General features: G+C 37.5%; 1 protein-coding gene across 1 annotated transcript in view; it reads left to right on the forward strand.

Moving 5' to 3' along the window:
- The first annotated feature begins 3,343 nt into the window (after positions 1-3,343).
- The window catches only part of LOC124947888 (junctophilin-1-like), a 29,059-nt gene continuing 12,354 nt past the window's right edge, over positions 3,344-20,048 (forward strand). The window contains exons 1-4 of the mRNA XM_047490638.1: positions 3,344-6,624; positions 6,806-7,900; positions 7,980-8,667; positions 12,735-12,946. Of these exons, the coding sequence (XP_047346594.1) occupies positions 8,357-8,667; positions 12,735-12,946 (523 nt within the window). The 5' untranslated portion in view covers positions 3,344-6,624; positions 6,806-7,900; positions 7,980-8,356. The remainder of the gene's footprint in view (positions 6,625-6,805; positions 7,901-7,979; positions 8,668-12,734; positions 12,947-20,048) is intronic.

The raw sequence follows: 20,048 nt of genomic DNA on the forward strand, positions 1-20,048 counted from the left end.
GCGTTTCAGCTGCAGATCTAATAAAATCGTCATATCATTAAGGTATATCGTTATTTAACTATATGCCATGTGGAATAATATCGATTATAGCGTTATGTCATATATCATGATTATTATTGTCTAATAATTTTGATACAAAACAATGACATAAAGATTCATTTATGATTACAAAGTTTCGTTTCTTTAATGGGCTAACTCTTTTTACAGATCACTTTTAAAATCTATCTTAATCATTTGTCTCATTTCGATCTAAACGACGCTCGTTGAAACGTATTACATTTCAATCGTCAACATTATGATACACTTAATTGTGACATTAATTCACCGATTTGTCAAACGTATTATTTTATTTAATGAATTATTTTTCTATTGCTGTTGACATTTTCCTTGCGACGAATCGTTTGAAAATATAACAATCTTTTGTATTCGTAACAAAATAGTTAGACATTATGATATCAAGTGTAAATAATTAAATTTTATAACCAAATAATATCAATGAAAATTATTATTAAAAAGGTAAAAATGGAAAGTAAAAAGAAAGATTTTATCGACAAGGAAATATTTTATCGATTGAGATTATCTACGTTTATAAAAGGGTCGCTTTATGACCGACCGTCGATATCATTCGCGACTAATAATCGATTAGTGCTGACATCTCTTGTAAAAGAAATAAACAAATTAGACGATTGTTTATTAGCCGTAATGATTGATCGACTGATGATAAAATCGATGCAAAATGCACGAATAAACATTATTTTAAAATATTTACAAAAATTGGATTGTATAAGAGCTAGGTAAAACTAGAAAATATCATTTTTTTAATAACTTAAAAAAAGCTTACAATTATATTCTCTTGTATAATATATTTGTATTAAAAATATAGTAAATTTGTTTAATGGATTTTTGTAATATGTTTTTCTGTTGTTTTCCAGCGCGAAAAATTTTTCACGATCAAAACGATGGATCTGCCACTGTTATTTCGAGCAATTTATATAAGATAGCTTTGGGACAAATCATCGAACTTCGTAAGAGAGTTTCCTTTCAGACGTCGGAGCAACGAGTGACCTGTTTCCCTTGTCGCTAGTAGAAATCTATTGAATTTCACGAAGAGCGTTACAGAAGTCGTTGCCTTCGATTTTCTGGTAAATAGTGTCGCCAATGTAATTAATTGTCAGCAATTTTCTACCCTCAAAATCGTTACTTTTATGCAATATTAGAAATCTTCTTTCGAATGTCCCGTTCGAAAAGCAACGATTCTATTTTTTCTTTCCGAGAAAAAAAAAGAAAATTATGAACAAGAAAAGAAAAATTTCATCCAAAGAAACAACGTCTTTATGAAAGGGTTACGTGCTCGTAAACACTCGAAGATAACGATTTAATCGATATTAATTATATTTCAGGAAAGATGAAAAGATGATGGGAAAGAAGTATCGAAACATAAAATGAAGAAGAAAAAGAAGAAGAAGAAGAAGATGAAGAAAAAGAAGACGAAGAAGAAAAAGTGTAGATGAGAAGCAAGCGGTTGGTTGTTATCGAACAGCGCATGTGTCCTATGTAAAGTAAGAGAAAGAGAGATAGAGAAGCATTGGGGCGCCGCGACGGCGTCGAACGGCGTCGAACGGCGGCGAGGGCAGCGCCGACGTTGTGCCACGGCGAGGTGGATAGTCGCAATCATGCCACCACCCTGACGCACGTTCCCGTATCTACGGTGCGTCTCAAGAAACGGCGAAAGGGAGCGAATTTTCGCGGTTGCACCATTGAGAGAAAAAAAAAGAAATAGAGATACAGATAGACGTAGGATAGATACCATATCTCTGTCTTTCTCTTCCTTCGCTCTGCTCGTAAGCAAGCGAGGAGCCAAAGAGAAAGAGAGAGAGAGAGAGAGAGAGAAAGAGAGGGAAAGAAAGAGATAGATAGAGAAGGAGAGAGAGAGGGAGAGAGAGAGAGAGAGAGAGAGAGAGAGAGAGAAATAAACGTGCATCGAATGAAGGAGACGCCGTGAACGTGGACCGACCGACTGACCGAGAAGTGAGGATAAATCGACAGGAAGCTCGCGAGTGCGTCGATAAGTAAATTTATAAAAGAAAAAAAGAGAGAAAGAGAAGAGAGAATCATAAAGGAAGAGTAAAAGAGAGAGAGAGAGAGAGAGAGAGAGAGGGAGAAAAAGAGAGAAAATGAAAAAACGCAAGGGCACAATCGAGATCCTTGTTTGATAACGGACGGTACGAGAAGTAATGGTCTTCTTCTTCTTCGATTGAAAGCTTACGAGCTTACGCGCAAGCTCTCTCGCATGCGTGAGAGAAAGAACCTATACTTTCTTCCCCCGCCTCCTCTCTCTCTCTCTCTCTCTCTCTCTCTCTCTTTTTCTGTTTCTTTTTTCTTTTCCATGAGACACAAGTGTTCGACAAAATAGGGACACGTGTCAATCGTGTTTTCTCTTCTTCTTCTTCTTCTTCTTTTTCTTCTTCTTCTTCTTCTTCTTCTTCTTCTTCTTCTTCTTCTTCTCCTTCTCCTTCTTCTTCGTCTTCTTCGTACTGGTTCAGCGAAAGGAGAGGAAATCAAAAAGGGTGAGAGATAGAGATAGATAGAGAGGGAGAGAATGGCCAAGTGGTGAAAGCAGTGCACGCTGCACGTGTTACTTCAACCGAGCCGTATCGATCGCCCGGAAGTGTATACGAGAATTGTTCTCGAGGACGCTCTAGTACACGCGCGTGTTACCTCCCACGATATGACGCGTGCTGACACGCGTGACTGGACGCATTTTTTTCAGTTTGTAAATACTTTACGCTATTCTTTTTCTCCTCGACTTCGAAATCATCCTCAACTTTCAATCGATGTTTCCAATGTATGTATGTAGGTATGTCTAAACTGTCGGTTCGTCTACCACCTATCCATTTGAATATTTTTCTTCGTTCGAGGGAAGAGTAAGAAACTAGTTGGTAATCGTTCAAAATCGCTTCTTAAACGAGTGATGTGAAGTGATCATATCGAAAGGTGTTTATTTTTCAACGATTCAGTCTCTGCTTTTCATAAGAAAAATAAAAGACAATTACAAAAATTTTCGTTCATCCGGAGATTGTCTGACGCTTATACAATCGAGTGAAATTTTTCCGTTTTCACGGGGACTAAAAGGAGATACATGCGTATGGTACGAGTTCTTATCAAAGGGGATTGCCAGTGAAAATCGTGAAAATAAGTTTACGATCGATCCTGACGTATTTAAAGACGTTTTTCGAAAAGAATATTCTCATCCATAGCGCCGTCGTTTTATATTTAATAGGTACGTAAAATTCAATCTTATTATTTGTTCTCATTTTCAAGAGCAACTCCCATTCGATTTTATCTTAAAACACATCTTTTCAATTTCAACGAGAGGAACGATCCTCGTGGGGTACTCGTGATGGGTTATAGAACGTGCTCCAGTCTCGAAACTGTGAGGATATTTATGCGTGAGCGTATATACGCGTTTTCATTCCCAGAGGCAAAGCAAAAGTCTGCTTCGCGGAAAGTAGTATCGTCCACGAATTGGATTATCTCTTGATTTTGTCTTTGAATTGCAATCATGTGGTCTCGTTCCAAAGAACTACTCGTTCTAAGCTCGATATAAGCTAATTCGGCTAATGGGTAATATAAAAGTAAAATACAAAAATACAAATCAGTACGCGTAGAAAGAATAAAGTGTATTCTTATTAACATTATAGAAAAAGAAAGGAACAGTATCAATTTCATTGATAATACCGATCACAAAAGTTATTAATTATTTTGTCAATATTCCTCTTGTTTCTTCTTGTCATCAAATTACATTCACCGGGAAAAATGAGAAAGAGATAGCGGAAGAAACGGAAATCGTGATTAGTACGATCGCATTAGTTTTCTCGCTTTTTCAGAATCGCTTGGAGAGAAAAAGAAAAGCAAGAAAAGAAAGCAGCATATTTTTCTTAGAACCGGCGAATAACAGACTAAACAATGATTTCGGATATTTCGCTATGCGTAAAATCATGTCCTAAGCACGCGGGCGAAGGTCGACATAAAGAAAGGTGCTGTTTATTTTTCGTGATCTAATATTCGCCTTCGTGGGACGATATGCAAGGAGCGTGGGCCGATATCGGTAGTCAGCTGTGTCAGTGGCGCACGCTCTCGCGCACGTTGCTCCGGATCGTTCGAATATTCATTTCGTGGGGGTCGGGGGAGAAAGGGTAACACTTGTCTCCCCTCCCCCTCCCCCGACCACCCCGGAGATTTTATCAAAGACGATGCTTCTTTTTGCGCCTACGAAACGATCATGCATCGTAAAAAGAGACGTGCAAAATCGTCGTAACTATCTCGGTTGGCACAGACCTCGTCACCTTTTCGGGACCGAAGAACCGCGTAAAGTTTATTTTAATAATACGTGCGTAGAGCGAGCGCGTCGTCGGCTTCTCCGACGGCCTTTTCTATTTCGGCTTTTCTTCCTTTTCGCTCGAATGTTTCAAAAAAGAGACAACAGATGCCTATCTCCTTCTGCCTCTTCACTGATGCGCGAAATTTTGAAAAAAAAAATTCGACAAATCGGACGAATATACGAAAAATCGTGATAACACGGCTCGAACGTGCTTCGAAATAATTTTCGGTGATTACGTTACGTTAATGGCGTATTCTACGGAAGGATATCATCGGATGTTTTGTAAATCTATTTTAACAAATTAAGATAACACGGTGTTTCGTTTTCTCGGCTAAGTAAAGTAACCTTCCGTCAATCATTTCGAGTTTATTTTAATAAAGCGAACGTATACGTGTACATATTAACGTCGGTAGTCGCTTCGATGGCCTTTTCTACTCTCGTCTTTACTCCCTATCCACCTGTATCTCCTGTACGACGGAGAAACAAAGAGAGAGAGAGAGAGAGAGAGAGAGAGAGCGATGGAGTGAGATGAGATCGGGAGGGAGGGATGCTTCGCTTCGACGTTATTTTTTCGTATATTAATAGTTGAGGATCGATTAATTGATTTCTCTTGTAAAAAAAAAGAAAAAAGAAAAAAAACAGAAGAAAGAGAAGTCCTGTGCGTGTAATACTTAAAACTTAAATACAACGAATATAACGTAGGAGCACATTTGCGGTTTATAATTGTATAATGGATGAGTCATTAATATATAACGAAATATTTAACGAAATTCATGGAAACGAGAAGAGATCTATCGAATGAAATCGAAATATTCTACCAATCAGGTTGCACGGTTCCGCGTTATCGAGAAATATTATACATAATGAGAACCGTCCGAAGTAATTCCATTCATGAGTACGTTTTAATCGATGAAAAATGAAAATATGTTGTTTCTCGTAATTCCGCCAAACTCATTGTGTATCTCGCTTCTTTTAACTCGATAATTAATCGAATTTATTTATGAAAACAACAACTCCGTCGAGTTTCATTTAGTTCAATCGTTTTAATCGGTCTTTATGGACAAGAAAAGAAGAAGTATTAAAAAGTGGGCTGGGTGTTTATGCGCGAATATATGCTTGTGTGTTTGTGTGTTTGTGTTTGTGTTTGTGTGTGTGTGTGTGTGTGTGTGTGTGTGTGAGAAAGAAAGAGAGAGAAAAAGATAAAGGAAATAATCGTAGATGAACGAAGAGTAGTATCGCGTATTCTCAGGCATTCTCGCCGATTTTCCGAGCGCGTCTCGAGTACGAGAACTCCTACTATTTATAAATTGGTTTGAACCCGGTCGCATTGGCGATCCTCGTCGTCGTGCGCGGCGCTCTGGTGCGGCCGAAGCAACGGGCTGCGCCTTCGGTCCGAGCTGCTGCCGCCTCGTGGAGCCTCGCGTGGGGAACAATTCGCCACCCCATGATAAAAATAGAAGCTCCTAGTCAGCTAGTCCAAGCTCCGAGCTAGGAGAGAGAGAGAGAGAGAGAGAGAGAGAGAGAGAGAGGGAAATCTAGTGAATGCGAGTATGAGTGAGTGTGTTGTGCGAGAGAAAGAGAGAAAGAAAGACAGTAAGATTGAAAAAGAGGAATAAAAAGTAGGGGATAGAGATAGAACATAGAATGAAAAATAAAATTACGAGAAAAATAAAAAACGCAGCTGAAAAATATAAAGAGAGAGAGAGAGAGAGAGAGAGAGAGAAATTTTGAATCGGTTTCAATGGATGAACGGGTCAGCGAACAAACGGATAGACGGACGGACGAACGAATGATCGTTGGTAAGATCCAACATCGACGACGTTGACGAAGAGACGAAGACGACGCACCGGCGCACCGGCGGTAGCCGATGCTGGTGGTGCTGCTGGCACGTCTCGATACCGTCTCTCTCTCTCTCTTTCTCTCTCTCTCTCTCTCTCTCTCTCTCTCTCTCTCTCTCTCTCTCTCCCTTTCCCTCGGCCAAGAGCTTTCAGTTCTTCGTCATCCGTCGTCTTCGACGCGAAGAAAGTGCGTCCGTCTCTCTTTCGCGAAGCGCGCGCAAGATAGTTAGCCTCGCTAAGATCGGTGACGTTCATCATAATGCCGGTATTAACAGTTGACGCACCTGCCGCTTCCTAGTATACATTCCCAAAAGCAAAATAGTTTTAAAAGAATAAAGAGAAAAGAAAAGAAAATTTATAATCTATCGTTATATCGAGCTTCGTCGAATATAACAAGTTCGAAAGGTAATTTTTATGTAATAAGTGGTGGTGTTTATGGTGAAGATGCTGTGAATAAAATAAAAAATAAAAAAAAAAATATATATATATATATATGTATACATTTATGCATATATATATATATTTATCTATATATATATATATATTATATATATATGCATATATATATATATATGTATATATATAGATAATCGAGAAACATAGAGAGCGCGAGCGAGAAAGAGAGAGAAAGAAAGAGGCACATTCCGAGCGGATCACGGATGCTTATAGAAGCGTTGCGTAACGGCGTCAGACGAACAGCGAAATTGCGGCGGCGGCTGCGGCAGCAGCAGCAGCGGCTACCGAGGCGCGTCGAGCTTCGATAAGATCGAAGGAAATTTTAGATCCTCTTACGGTATCGATTCGCGGATTCGAAAAACGAAGAAAGTTAGGGAAAGGAAAAGGAGAAGGTGGAGAAAAGATTTAGTGTGCGTTAAAAGTGGATCATTGAGGTGTCACAGAGACCAGAATCGGATACAAGGTGTCCTCGTGATCTCGATCAGGGATCAAGAGAGGAGAAGAGCCTGGTCGCGTGTTAGAGTGCGCGAGTGAGTGACTGAGTGAGTGAGTGAGTGAGTGAGTGAGCGACGATTTATCGTCGAAGAACTCGTTAAAAAAATATTAAAAGTTGTTAGGGTACGTTGGTTGGATCGCTCGAGGGGCTTCGTAACAAGACAGGTAGAGAGATTGGGGATGGTAGAAACGAGGATAAGAAGAAGCTGTTTCGCAGAGAAAGAGAGAAAGAGATTCTTTCGGTCGTATCGATTCTGGTGTCTCGAAACGTTTCAAGGCCAATCTCCGTCTCTCGATCTACACTTATTCACAGACACGCGCGAGCGAGCGCGCGCGTACACACACACACACACACACACACACACACACACACCCCACATATACACGCACGCGCGCGCGCGCGCGCGCGCGAACACATACACACATGCATACACCTAAACACCCAAGCACGCATACACACGTATAGTTGTCATTTACGAATTCTATCCGGATCGATTGCTCTTATTTCGTATTGGAAATCGCATTCGATAATCTCTCATGATCAGGATGATTTCGTTCGAGCTCTTCTCCCGCGTGATTAATAGCCTCCATCTGATCGCGAGGGCCCATACTGTAAAATCGGCGAATCCAACGCTTTATTGTTATATAATTTTCTCACTTTTTCGAATAGAATAAAATTGGTCGAGATTCGAGGAAACGATCCAACAACAAAACAGAACAACGATCGAGCGTAAGTAATAGCGAAAAAGGGGCGGGGGAGTGGGGTGGGCGGGGGGGGGAGGGAAGCTAGAAAGAAAGGTGTTTCTCAGGTGTAGGGATCAACGGGTGGTTGGTTCGGTGATCCAACAGGGATTTGGCGAATTTCGGGAGGAGAAGGAAGAAGATAAAGGAAAAGAAGAAAGAGGAGAAAGAAAGGAGGGGATAGCGATAGTAGTATTAGTGCTAATAGGTGTTGGTGGTGGTGGAGGTGGAGAAGGATGGAGCAACGTCCAAGGAGACGGGGAGTATACGGACGTTGCTGACGAGGAAGGAGCGAGAAGAGGAGGGGGAGGGGAGTGGAAAAAGAAGAAGAGGAAGAAGAAGAAGAAGAAGAAGAAGAAGGAGAGGAAGTGGACGAAGACGACGAAGAGAACGAAAGCGACGAAATTGAAGAGACGAACGACGGTGCGTACGACATCCACGAGACATGCAGCAACAGCAACAGTCTGGACAACAGCAACAGCAATCCGGAGCACCGAACGGGGTGGCGGGTGGTGCCCAATTGCCTCAAACAGGTGGTATTAGTCCTGCTCAGCCTGGTGCAACTGGCACGGCTACCTCGAGGCCACAGGTGAACGGTGGTAGATTTGACTTCGACGATGGTGGCACTTATTGCGGCGGCTGGGAGGATGGCAAGGCTCATGGACACGGTGTTTGTACCGGACCCAAAGGACAGGGTGCTTACTCTGGTAGCTGGCATTACGGCTTCGAGGTCTCTGGAGTTTACACTTGGCCAAGGTATGACTCTTTGTTTTCTTTTATTCGTCAACATTCGCACATGTCTTCGTAAAAAAAAAAAAAAGAAAAAAGAAAAAGGAGAAAAAAAGGAAAAATTCATTTTTAACATCTTCGTCATTAATCTGACTCGTTTACTATCACGATCCTTCTCTCTTTATGCTCATCTTGCTCGCGACAGGATAAAGGAATTAATTGGGAGGATTGGTTGTCTTTCGATACATTAACGTACTTACCTGAGTACGGTCCTTCGTGAATCTCGCTCTAGGATATCATCAGAAATTTTTCTTTTTAAAAAACGCTTTTATTGCTACAATGCTCATTGGACCTCTCTAATTACGTTGGAAATTGTTAAGTCTACTCGACTATCGCTGAAGTCATTAAAAATTTAATTAGTACTCTTCCTTTTCGTTGCCTAACTTTATTTCAACAAAATACTGTAAAATCCGTGACGAGATGATGCTCGTTGTATCGCACAGCAGCAACGAGCGTGTTCCAGAGCAAGGCGTTCGTTCGTGATGAGCAACCTTGACACATATATCTCTCTATATACCTGAGACACGGCCAATCTTCTGATCCTGAAAGTGGGTCATAGAGTGCAAGGACAGCGCGTCCGGGTCAGCAGGATTTCATCCTCAACAAAAATCTCTTTTTCTCTCCCGCTTTAGGTGTCATTAGGACTCAAGCCGTTTATATCGTTTAGCCGTACGTTGAATAATTTCCTTGTAAATCCAAACTTCCACGAAAGCTTCTTTTAATGTACGTAAAAGAGAAATAGGCAAAGGACGAAAAAGAAAAAGGGGCTAAGAGTTGAAAAGAATTTCAAGTTCGCTATTCGGATATCAAAAGCTTCTCGAGCTTACCCAGACGAAGCTCGACCCAAATGATTAAACGTTCCGAGTAACGTACTCGAACTATAGTCATCGACTGAAAAATATGCCAATCACTTTTCTTCCACTGAAATTGACCAGCCGAGGAACGGAAGAATGCGCACCGAGTTTAATTATATTTAGATCAATGATTAGCTGTCACTGTGAATACTCAATTCGTATTTTTAACGATAGATATTCATTGATCTCGGCTAGAACGACGGTAATAACGAGCTGATCTATTCGTGATATAATGGATAAAAACCTTCGATCGATCGACAAAAAAAAAAAAAAAACTACGTTACTTGATCGACCTTATTTCTAATGAATGAAATGAAAGAGATCGACTACGTTCTGTGAAATGAATTGGAAAGACAATAAAGACTTTTTCTGTAGGTATACTTTCGATAAATGTTTGACGAGTAAGGGTTGAAAAAAGAAAAGAAAGAAATGTATATTTGAAAGAACGCGATGAAACCAATTGAATCGTAGGTGATTAACGTCGAATATATTTTACCGCAATATTTGAGCCTTTATATGCGTATTAAATCATAATAAAAGAATAAAACGTATTTTCCTCGTCGCGGAGAAAATTATATTAACCATATTGTATAAACCGGTTGGTTTATAGCAATTAGTAGTACAACGTCAGATGATATCGTCTACAAACACGTACGTACCAGGGAAATGTCCGAGATAAGCAGTTAGGTCACGCACACCAACTCAATGGAAATTCTATGAAATGGATAAATGAAGGGATATAGTAGATGATTGAAAGAAGGATGAGATTACGATCGAGATATAAACAATCGAATCGATTTTTTTTTCGTTCGTCCTTTCCCTCCATCCCTCTCCCCCCCCCCCCCTCTCTCTCTCTCTCCCCATAACCCCTTTAACTTCTGGCACTGAAAAAAATCATGTTGAAAACGAAACGATATTGTTGTTAAATTAACCAGTTTAAGCTAATGGAAGAATCTTTCGTCGTTTAAAGTATTCCAACTTCCTCCTTATTTCGGAGAAGAAGAAAAGGAGGAGAGGAGGTCGAGAAAAAGAAGAAAAGAGAATGAGAACGAGTAGAGAGAGAGAGAGAGAGAGAGAGAGAGAGAGAACGTGAGATGGATAAGGATGAAAGGAGAAATAAAATAAAAAGAGAGAAAGAAGGGGCGAGAAGACAGGGGGAAGAAGAAACTCGCGTCGTATCTAGGCCGAGGGGAATCCGTCGTTTCGTTTCCGTTTTAACTGGAGCAAGGTCGTTGTTCCACGTTTTCCTAGGGGGCGTCTGATAAATCTTCTCGTTTCTCTTCTTCTTCATCGTTCAGATGAAATCAAAAGGAATTGTTCTGCGTTCTGATCCTACGAACTATATATACATATATATTATATAAACATATATATGTATGTATATATATATATATATATATATATATATCGATTAACGATAATTTTAATTGTCACATTTCGAATCATCACGCAATCGAAACTTTATAGTTTAATATGTACGAGTATCAAGAAGGGATCATTGATCAACGACCAACAAAATAACTTTCTTCGTGTTCTTCATAATTCCTTTCTTTCTTTTTCTTTTTTCTCCTTTTTCTGCGTTTTTTTTTTTTTTTCTTTTTTTTGATAGGCAATCATATAGTTTTCATAGCTCAAAATAGAAACGTAATAACATTAACAAATAATCTGGATTTCATCGTTTCGTCGTCAGCGACATTTTACTCCGTTAGCTAAGAGGAACTTTCCATTGTTTTGAGTTCTTTTTTTTTTTCTTTCCATAATTAAACTTAATCAAAACGACGCCAAAGGCAGATTGTAAATCGCTTAGAAACATTCGACGTTCGAATGGTGACCCTAATGTAATATTGAGCTTGGCATATCGTGCCAGTTTATTTTCTTCTTAATGCTAGAAAAGCACAAGGGTCGTGACGCTTTTTGTCGAATGAAATGTGCTCGAGAAAGATTGGACCAATGAACTCAACGGTGTAGAAGAGGGAAAAATCGTGGTTCGGTAGAAAATGGAAGAACTTTGTCCAATGAAATATCTTTTAAGAATCTTTCCGAGCTACATAATTTATTTAAATGATTTTTACATCTGTTTAAAACGGGAAATTCTATCGTAAACGTTTTATTATTAAAAATAAAAAAAAGATTTCACAATAATATTTATTAATTTTATTGGAGAGGAATAATTGAAATTTGTGGCAGTGCAAATGTTTGATAAATCTGAAAGAATTTGAAAAGAAGTCTTTCCAGTGATTTCTGTTCATTAGAAATAAAAAAAAAATTATTCTTATTAGAATGCGTTTGAAATGTTATTCTCGATTTTGAAATATTATTCTCGAAATTTGATTATCGATTTTGTTGTATTTTGTATTTTTAGCGGATGAAAAAAATAAGGATTCAAATAAAAGCCTTTGCGTATACACCTTTGAAATAATATTCTTTTAAGAAAATGTTAAAAGAAAAATTCAATTATTTTTTTCTTAACGTCTACAGTAGAATACCCTCTCTTGGCACGCTATTTTCGTGATAAATAAAAATAAAAAGATCTCATTAAAAAGATAAAAGTTCGATTGTGAGATAAGGACGAATTAGCTCGGCGTAATGGTCAAGTAACAATTAATTAATTCTTCAATTATTTCTCAAACTTTAGCAAATTATATTAAATATTATAGTATATCAAAATATATTATATCTAAATACTGAACTATGAGAAAGATGACCGGGAGTGTCCTGTTGGATTTTTTATCTTAATAATAGGAGGTCATAAGTGCAGCGGCGCAACTGCTAATTAATTTCAAATTACTGCTCATGCTAATTAAAGTTTCACCATTGTTTATGGGATGTATAAATAACATCAGACTAAACGAACCGTAGTTCCTCTTGTTTTCTAAGAATAATACTTTACATAAAAACGTACTTTTACTCTTTTATTTCTTATTTATTATGAAATAACGAAGATCGAAAGACTAAAAATGATTAATCTACATTCTATTATTAATAATTTATTAAGGTTTAACAAGATTACTTATTTACAAAAGAGAGAGAGAGAGAGAGAGAGGGAGAGAAAGAGTAACAAATATGGCGGGTTTTCTTGTTGAGAAAAAAAAAAGAAAAGAACATAGACGTGCGCTCTAGTTCTTTTCTTTTCGCAAAAAATCTGCAGATAATATCGTCATCTCGGTTATCCTATTTCAGTGGCTCGGCTTACGAGGGACAATGGCAGAACGGCAAAAGGCACGGCCTCGGTATGGAAACTCGGGGACGTTGGATATATCGTGGAGAATGGACTCAGGGATTCAAGGGACGTTACGGTGTCAGACAATCTACTACATCTACAGCGAGGTACGAAGGTACATGGGCCAGTGGTCTTCAAGATGGTTACGGTTCCGAGACTTACGCCGACAGCGGTGAGTCAAAAAAAAAAAACCAAGAATTTTAATGTAAATTTTAATTTACCAATTATACCATTTCCTAATTAACGTTACTCTCTGAAGTAATATAATAATGGTATCGAAGAATAGGATAAATAATTCCTTTTGATCAGAAATGTTAGATTTGCATCTTCGTTTGTCCGCTCTTCATCGCCCTAATGTTTTCAATCGAAGATACGAATTAGAAATATAAAAACCGCATATATATATATATATATATATATATATATATATATATATAGAGAGAGAGAGAGAGAGAGAGAGAGAGAGAAGGGTAAATATATAACCGAGACGAATTTACTAATAGCAGGTTGAACCCTGGCCACACCCATATCTATAGAATACGCGAAATCTACGTTTTGAGCATCTGAAATGCGTAGAACAAAAGGCATGACCATGACATATAGAATTTCCTTTCGTTCTCTGAATCAAGGAAACACGTAAATATGCTCTGAAAGGAGAGAAAAAAAAAGACTCATTAAAGAAATAACGATAATGCTCTGACATGACTGAATTTCGATCGAAACGATTAAGTTTAAATAAGTGTCATTTGATTTGATATTTATTAAATAAAAAGTCAAATTTAAAGATTATAAATATATACTTCACGATTCACATAATATTCATCGAATCTTAGATCAATTCAATTGTAAAGAAATGTGACGTGATCTACAAACATAACGACGATACAAGCATAAAGAAAGAAAATATGATACCACCTCGAAGTATTGATAGAACTATACATGTATAATGCACTATAGAACACGCACGTTTGACGCACATGGCATCGTCGTCACGCAGAGATTATTTAATCAGTCTTAACCTCTAACTTAAATTTATAAGTACCTGCTTGGCTTCTAGCTTTTTATTACTGTTTTTTTTTAGCTCTAGTCGAATCTTTTATTCGTCTCATGAGTCCTCAGACATACATGATTTTCCTAGAGTAAGGAATAATTTTATATATTCATTACGTTGTTCTCGTCCATTATGAGAGTAAAAGTCTTACAACTTTCTCCTACACAATACTTTTTACGTAATACCGTTTTTTATTGCTATTTATTTATCACTCGTAGGTTTTGCATTACACGCATCGTTTCTATATTCTACATCATCGTTTTAGCTTTATTAAAATATACAATTTTTAAAGGTTCGTGACGTTCATGGAAAACATCGTGATATCCCGAAAGCGGACACATATTTGAAAGGCTTCGTATACGAGGCTTTAATCTCGATTTAACGGATCAAGATAAGCTTATATATATGGAAAATAAATCTTCAACTCGAAATGTAAAAACGAATAGTTTTATCGTCGTGCCATAACGAAAGTAAAATTACACGAGTAATGTGTTACGATCAGAATTTATATTTTGAATTTTATAAGTCGCATAAGGTATCTTGATTAATGGTTCGTAAACGCCGATAGAAATCGATTTCCTTATTTTTCTTTGCCTTTAATCTTTAATCGATCATCAATAAATATTTTTTTTAGTCTGAAATTTGATGAGTCAGTATTCTGGAAATAAGAATAGGTTAATGATATGAAGTATATGAAACATGAAACTCGATGAGTTAGTATTCTGGATATAAGATTACCTTATCAGCACGAAGTACGAGCAACAAAAAATTATTATTAGACAATTTCATTTCATTATTTATAATAAGTAGAATATTATTCGTGCATCATCTTTTTGTGCATTCAATGACTAATTGCGTTCAAGGGGGCGGAAAGTTAATAATCCTTAAGATTTATATATTATAAATTTTCATCGCCAATAAAAATCCTTAATCAACCCCGAATCACATATAAAAATAAGCATATAAAGCGTAATATGATTTTTCTCATCTAATATATATATATATATATATATACATTTATAAAATTTCACGAGTGCTTTTTACCATATGACGCTCGTCATATACGAATCTAATTATAATATTAAATGATAATCTAATCTTTTTATAAAAAGGATTTATCCTAACGAATCGATCTTTACTTTCGATTAATTTATTAACCGATCGATTAATGTTAGAGGAGCTAAAGAATTTCATATGCAACCGGCTTTCGTCCGATTGGAACGAATTCGTATCTCGATTTAGCAACGGCCTCATATAATTTTATTAATCCGACTAAACGACTATAGTTCTAAGGTTCGTTCACGAGTACAAGAGCGATCCCAAGTACGAGTTTTATTTCAACGAGATAAAAGCTTTGTCGATCTTTTTGTCGAATGCCAAGAGGGAGAAGACAATCGATCAAAATCAATCGTTTACGTTCGAGTTTAATAGAAATTTCTCAAGACAATTTGTATTAATGATAATCGAATTACTGCTTTACATTGAAAAAATTGAACGATCTTATTTTTAAATTAACTAATCCGAACTCCATAATGCGAGTTCCCGTTCAGAATTAGGCGATCGATGCCACTTCGTAAGTGACATCATTTGATAATGCGAAAACGGTGATATGTTATCGGAAAGTCAGGGATTCACGACAGTTCTATAACGACCCCATTCGACGTGGAATCACGTTAGACCAGATGATCGACGGAAAATCGATTCCTCGGTAGCGTGGATCGACTCAAGTTGAAACCGATCGTATTTCATCGGAAACAACGATTCGATGGGTCCTTGAACGTATCTTAAAATTCATGCACTTGACTTGGAACATTTATACGAATATAAATATTATACTTCATATCGCAAAAGCATACTTTTTCTTTTTAAGAGCGTGTCTGACTTAGATAACGTTAGAGACGTTTACCACCAAAATGAGATATTTCGTTCTCAAAAATGATCGAATCTTCCCACGTTATTTCGACATTATAAATAGACTGAAATTCTTCAGAAAAAAAGTTCTCGTTTGATTAAATGAGAAATTAACAAAATATTGTCTATATAAGCGATAATATTTTTATCCAATTATTTTGTTAATTGTATCCATATATGCGACTGATTTTTAATGTTAATGATCCATAAATTTGTATTAATGTCTAATCGTTAGGCGACATTTCGATTGTTGGTAAGTTAGAAAATGTGATTTACGAAAGAAACACGCCATGATAAGTAAAAATGCTTAAAACAATGAGAATCGTTGGATGAAGAAAACGAATAAACTTTTCGGAATAGTCTCTCTATCTCTCTTTCTGTTGAAGTCAGGAGATCCTGAAAGGGCCACGTCATCTCTCCGTCGTGCGTATAGCACGCGCGCACGCACGTTTCTTCTACGTGGCACGAAAATAGCACGGCTGATTATTCGCCACGGGATTCGAGCACCTACGCCGATATTTCACCGTATTCCGGCTGATCTCTAGAAAGCTCACGAGATTTTACCAACCGTACGCACGTGCCAACGAACATGGCCGAGACTAGGTGAAGTTATTTTTATAAAATCTAGACCGCATTTGGCGATTTTCTCTCTTTAACTATATTTGTCGAGATATGTCTTAGACAAACAAAAAAAAGAAAACAAAAAAAATAAGACTAATTCAAAAAAAAACAAAAGATCACATGTAAACGTTGATCACTTCAAGCTGGTATAATTAATACAAATTATTATTCCATTGTAACATGTGTCGAAAAAATATAAGGAGATAGACGATCGTGAAGGATCTTCTACGACAGCTATAAATCAGATACAAGCGATTATCGAATAACGTTAGTTCGTTTGAAACATTTATAAATTACAAGAACAATTTAAGGACGCGTTTATGAATCACTATATCCTCACGTGTTCCATAACTTTTATCAAAATGGCCTGTATGAATCTCGGAAACAACATAACCGTTGCATGCAGGATCGTAAATCACGGTTAGCTATTCGGTGGTCTTAATTAAGAGTAAACTAATGATTACAACTGTTACATCTGGCTTGACTCTTTACAAAATTCATTCACACATACACACACAAGGAAATTGTACGCATTTCTCAAATAAGTCGTTTTCTTCTTCCTCCTCCTCCTCCTCCTCCTCCTCCTTCGACGCAACGACTTTCGAATAACCGAATAACCGTTTTACGGACCATCGTACGTCATCCGTCGTCTTCTGCTTTTCCTACCTTCGGAAGGAGGTGGCCTAAGACCCCGAAAACACGGCCGAACGACTTCGTTCGGGATATAAATATAGTGCTCAAGAGCAGCGAGCGAAATGAAATGCAATAAAACTTATCTGCAACGGTTTCTCTTCGACTTCATTCTCTCTCTCTTTCTCTCTCTCTCTTACTGCGGTATGCTTGTCTTTCTTGACTTCTTCTTTTCAAACTTGTTCTCTATTTTTCTCAAACACCCGAGATAACCAAAGCGAAGCGCTATTTCCATTCTGAATCAAGAAAGAAAAAGAAGAAGAGAACGAGCAGCTTCCTACCGCAAATCAGCCGGATGTCGGCCTGTTTATCGCAAGTGTTAGCAACGAGGGCGGTTTATTGCTGGTAACACGTGCGTTAGTTTAAACCATCTCGAAGAAAAGTCTTCGAATCGTTTTGAAAATTCTTCTTAGAAGATTTATCGTAAAAAAAGTGTCGTAATAATTATGTAATCGAGAAATCGTTTAGATGGACCGAAATTAGAGATTGTTTACGGTTTACTTTCACGAAAACGCTTTCCATTATTTTCAGATAAATATCTAGATAAATTGTTGACCTCCAAGTGGAAGGAAATAGAGAGAGAGAGAGAGAGAGAGAGAGAGAGAGAAGGTTTTTAGAGCAACTAGCAATGAATAATCAAAGCACCCTTGCACACTGGAGCATAGTACATGCGTGTCTCTAGCCGATGTATACTGAGATAGAAGCCACGGTCAGTACCGGATTACTCTTTTGCGATGGGAAAGCGAAAAGAGATTGTGTTTGTATCATCCGTGAGTAGGAATACGTATGTGTACGTATTTATATATACATGCGAGAGACCCGTTTGCTCGTGCTTAATCAACGATTTTTCTACTTCGCTGATCATTCTTGTTCACACCTCGCAAGGGTGTCATCCCTCTTAACTCGATAACGCTTTTAATAATAATAACAATAATAATAATAATAATATTGCATTCGTCCTACTCCATGATGTTATTATATGCGATAAAATAGATCGCGCTTGTGAGTTGGAAATTCTTTATAACTAATATAAATTCCATAATAAATTCATAGAAAATTGGAAAGCACATGTATCATATTCGTTTTTTCTCTCTCTCTCTCTCTCTCTCTCTCTTTTTCAAAGCAAAGCATATCCCACAGCGGCGAAACGCGTAGCATTAATATTTCCTTAGTTTCGTGAAACATCTCGCCACTGAGAATATGTACCTGCATATGAACGATACGTTTGCACGAGCACGATGAAAGCTCTTATTTTCTCTCTCTCTTTCTCTCTCCCTCCTCAACACTCCTTATCACGAAAGACTAATAATTTAGAACGGAGTTTAGAGAACGAAAAGCACAGCCACTCGGATATAGGCATAATTTCTCTCTCCCTCCCTCTCTCTCTCTCTCTCTCTCTCTCTCTCTCTCTGTCTCTTACATTGGACTCGTCCTCTTTTCGTACCAACCGTACCTTCCTCTGGACGCGTCCACGCGCAAGCGAACAGTCAGTTCACGACCTCCTGCTTCCGGGTCAAGGTCATCGTCACCCTCTCCAACCCTTCCATGTAATCGTTAGCGTCTTCTTCCTATTCTTCGCAAACACTCGCTCACACACACATACACGAAATTATTTCTTTTTAAGATTACCATTCGAATAGGAGAAACGGTGTACGCAAACAACATTCGAGAAACGTCGGATTAATTTTAGAAGATGGAATTATAAATGGAATTGTCCAATTAATTAAAGTTAACAAGGAAAAAAATGTTCAAATAGTAAAAAGAAAAAGTCTTTTTGACGATTAATGATTTTATCGGTAAGCCCCCTACTCCCAAATTTGAAGACGTCTTTATGTGATCTATCTTGAGATATATGGATAATTGTTTATTAAAGTTTATGAATCGAAAGATTCAGATTGCAAACTTTCAAGGAACTAACGAGCGATTTAATCAGCGTCTTCTAATCTTTATTTAATTTCCAGTCTTTTATATAATCCAAATAGTCCAAGATTTTATTTTTTAATAAAATGTAGATCTAAAATGTATTCTAATTCTAGATCTCTCCGCGAAGTAACCTAATAGATTTCTATTTTCATTGTTATAAACAATTAAAAAATAAAATTCAAGTATTAAAGATTTTCCTATCATTAAAATGATCTTATTGGAGAAGAAGCTAAAAAAAGTACGACGGAGTTTGTTATCGAATAATTTCAACGTCAGGTTTCAGTATTCAACCCTTCTTTTAAGGTCTCATAAATATTGAACGAGAATACTACGTCTCCGAAGAAGGAGCACATCGTTCGCTTAAATAACGTAACGCGTCTCTGGGAAAGAGGGTGTATGGATTTTGAGATACCAAGTAGATATTCCCTCGGAATAAGATCTCATGACAAATGTGCATTCTACCGACGACAAGTTATCTCTGAGATTTATTGAATAGTCGTACAAAAATTACGCACTCGTTAGGAGGAAAGCTTACTATGAAAAGAAAAAAAAAAAAAAAAAACAAAGAAATAATTATTACGTTGAAAAATGTATCCGAAATTGCTACTAAATTGAATATGTCTCCTTCTCTTTACTTCTCTCTTTTCTCCATTCCTCAAATTGCAAATTAACATTGTTGGAAGGAACGAAGAGCTTCAAATTCTTTTCCGACGTGTATAAAAAATATATACGTGTGTGTGTGTGGGTGCGCGCGTGCTATGCGAGGTCGCGGTTAAAAAATGTGTCGTAAGTCGAGAATTTATCAGTTTTTAACATTAATGAATTAAGACGACGGAGATCGTTGAGAATAAGACCACCAGTCACGCACGTATAGAAAAGAATTCTTGAAAGTGGATTTAACCACTAATGAAAATGTTCGGGGAATAGGATCGATCGTTGAGAAATTAACAAAGTTGCATATCTAAGCTTTTACATCCTTGTCTCTTCAACTATCTCCTATACTCACCGTTTTAAACTTTTTGCTCGAGTTAAGGCACTCTCCAAACGCCATTCCATTTCTCCCATGGCACGTGGCCGA

The sequence above is a fragment of the Vespa velutina genome, chromosome 3, assembly GCF_912470025.1.
Source record: "Vespa velutina chromosome 3, iVesVel2.1, whole genome shotgun sequence".
In the NCBI taxonomy this organism is placed as follows: Eukaryota; Metazoa; Arthropoda; class Insecta; order Hymenoptera; family Vespidae; genus Vespa; species Vespa velutina.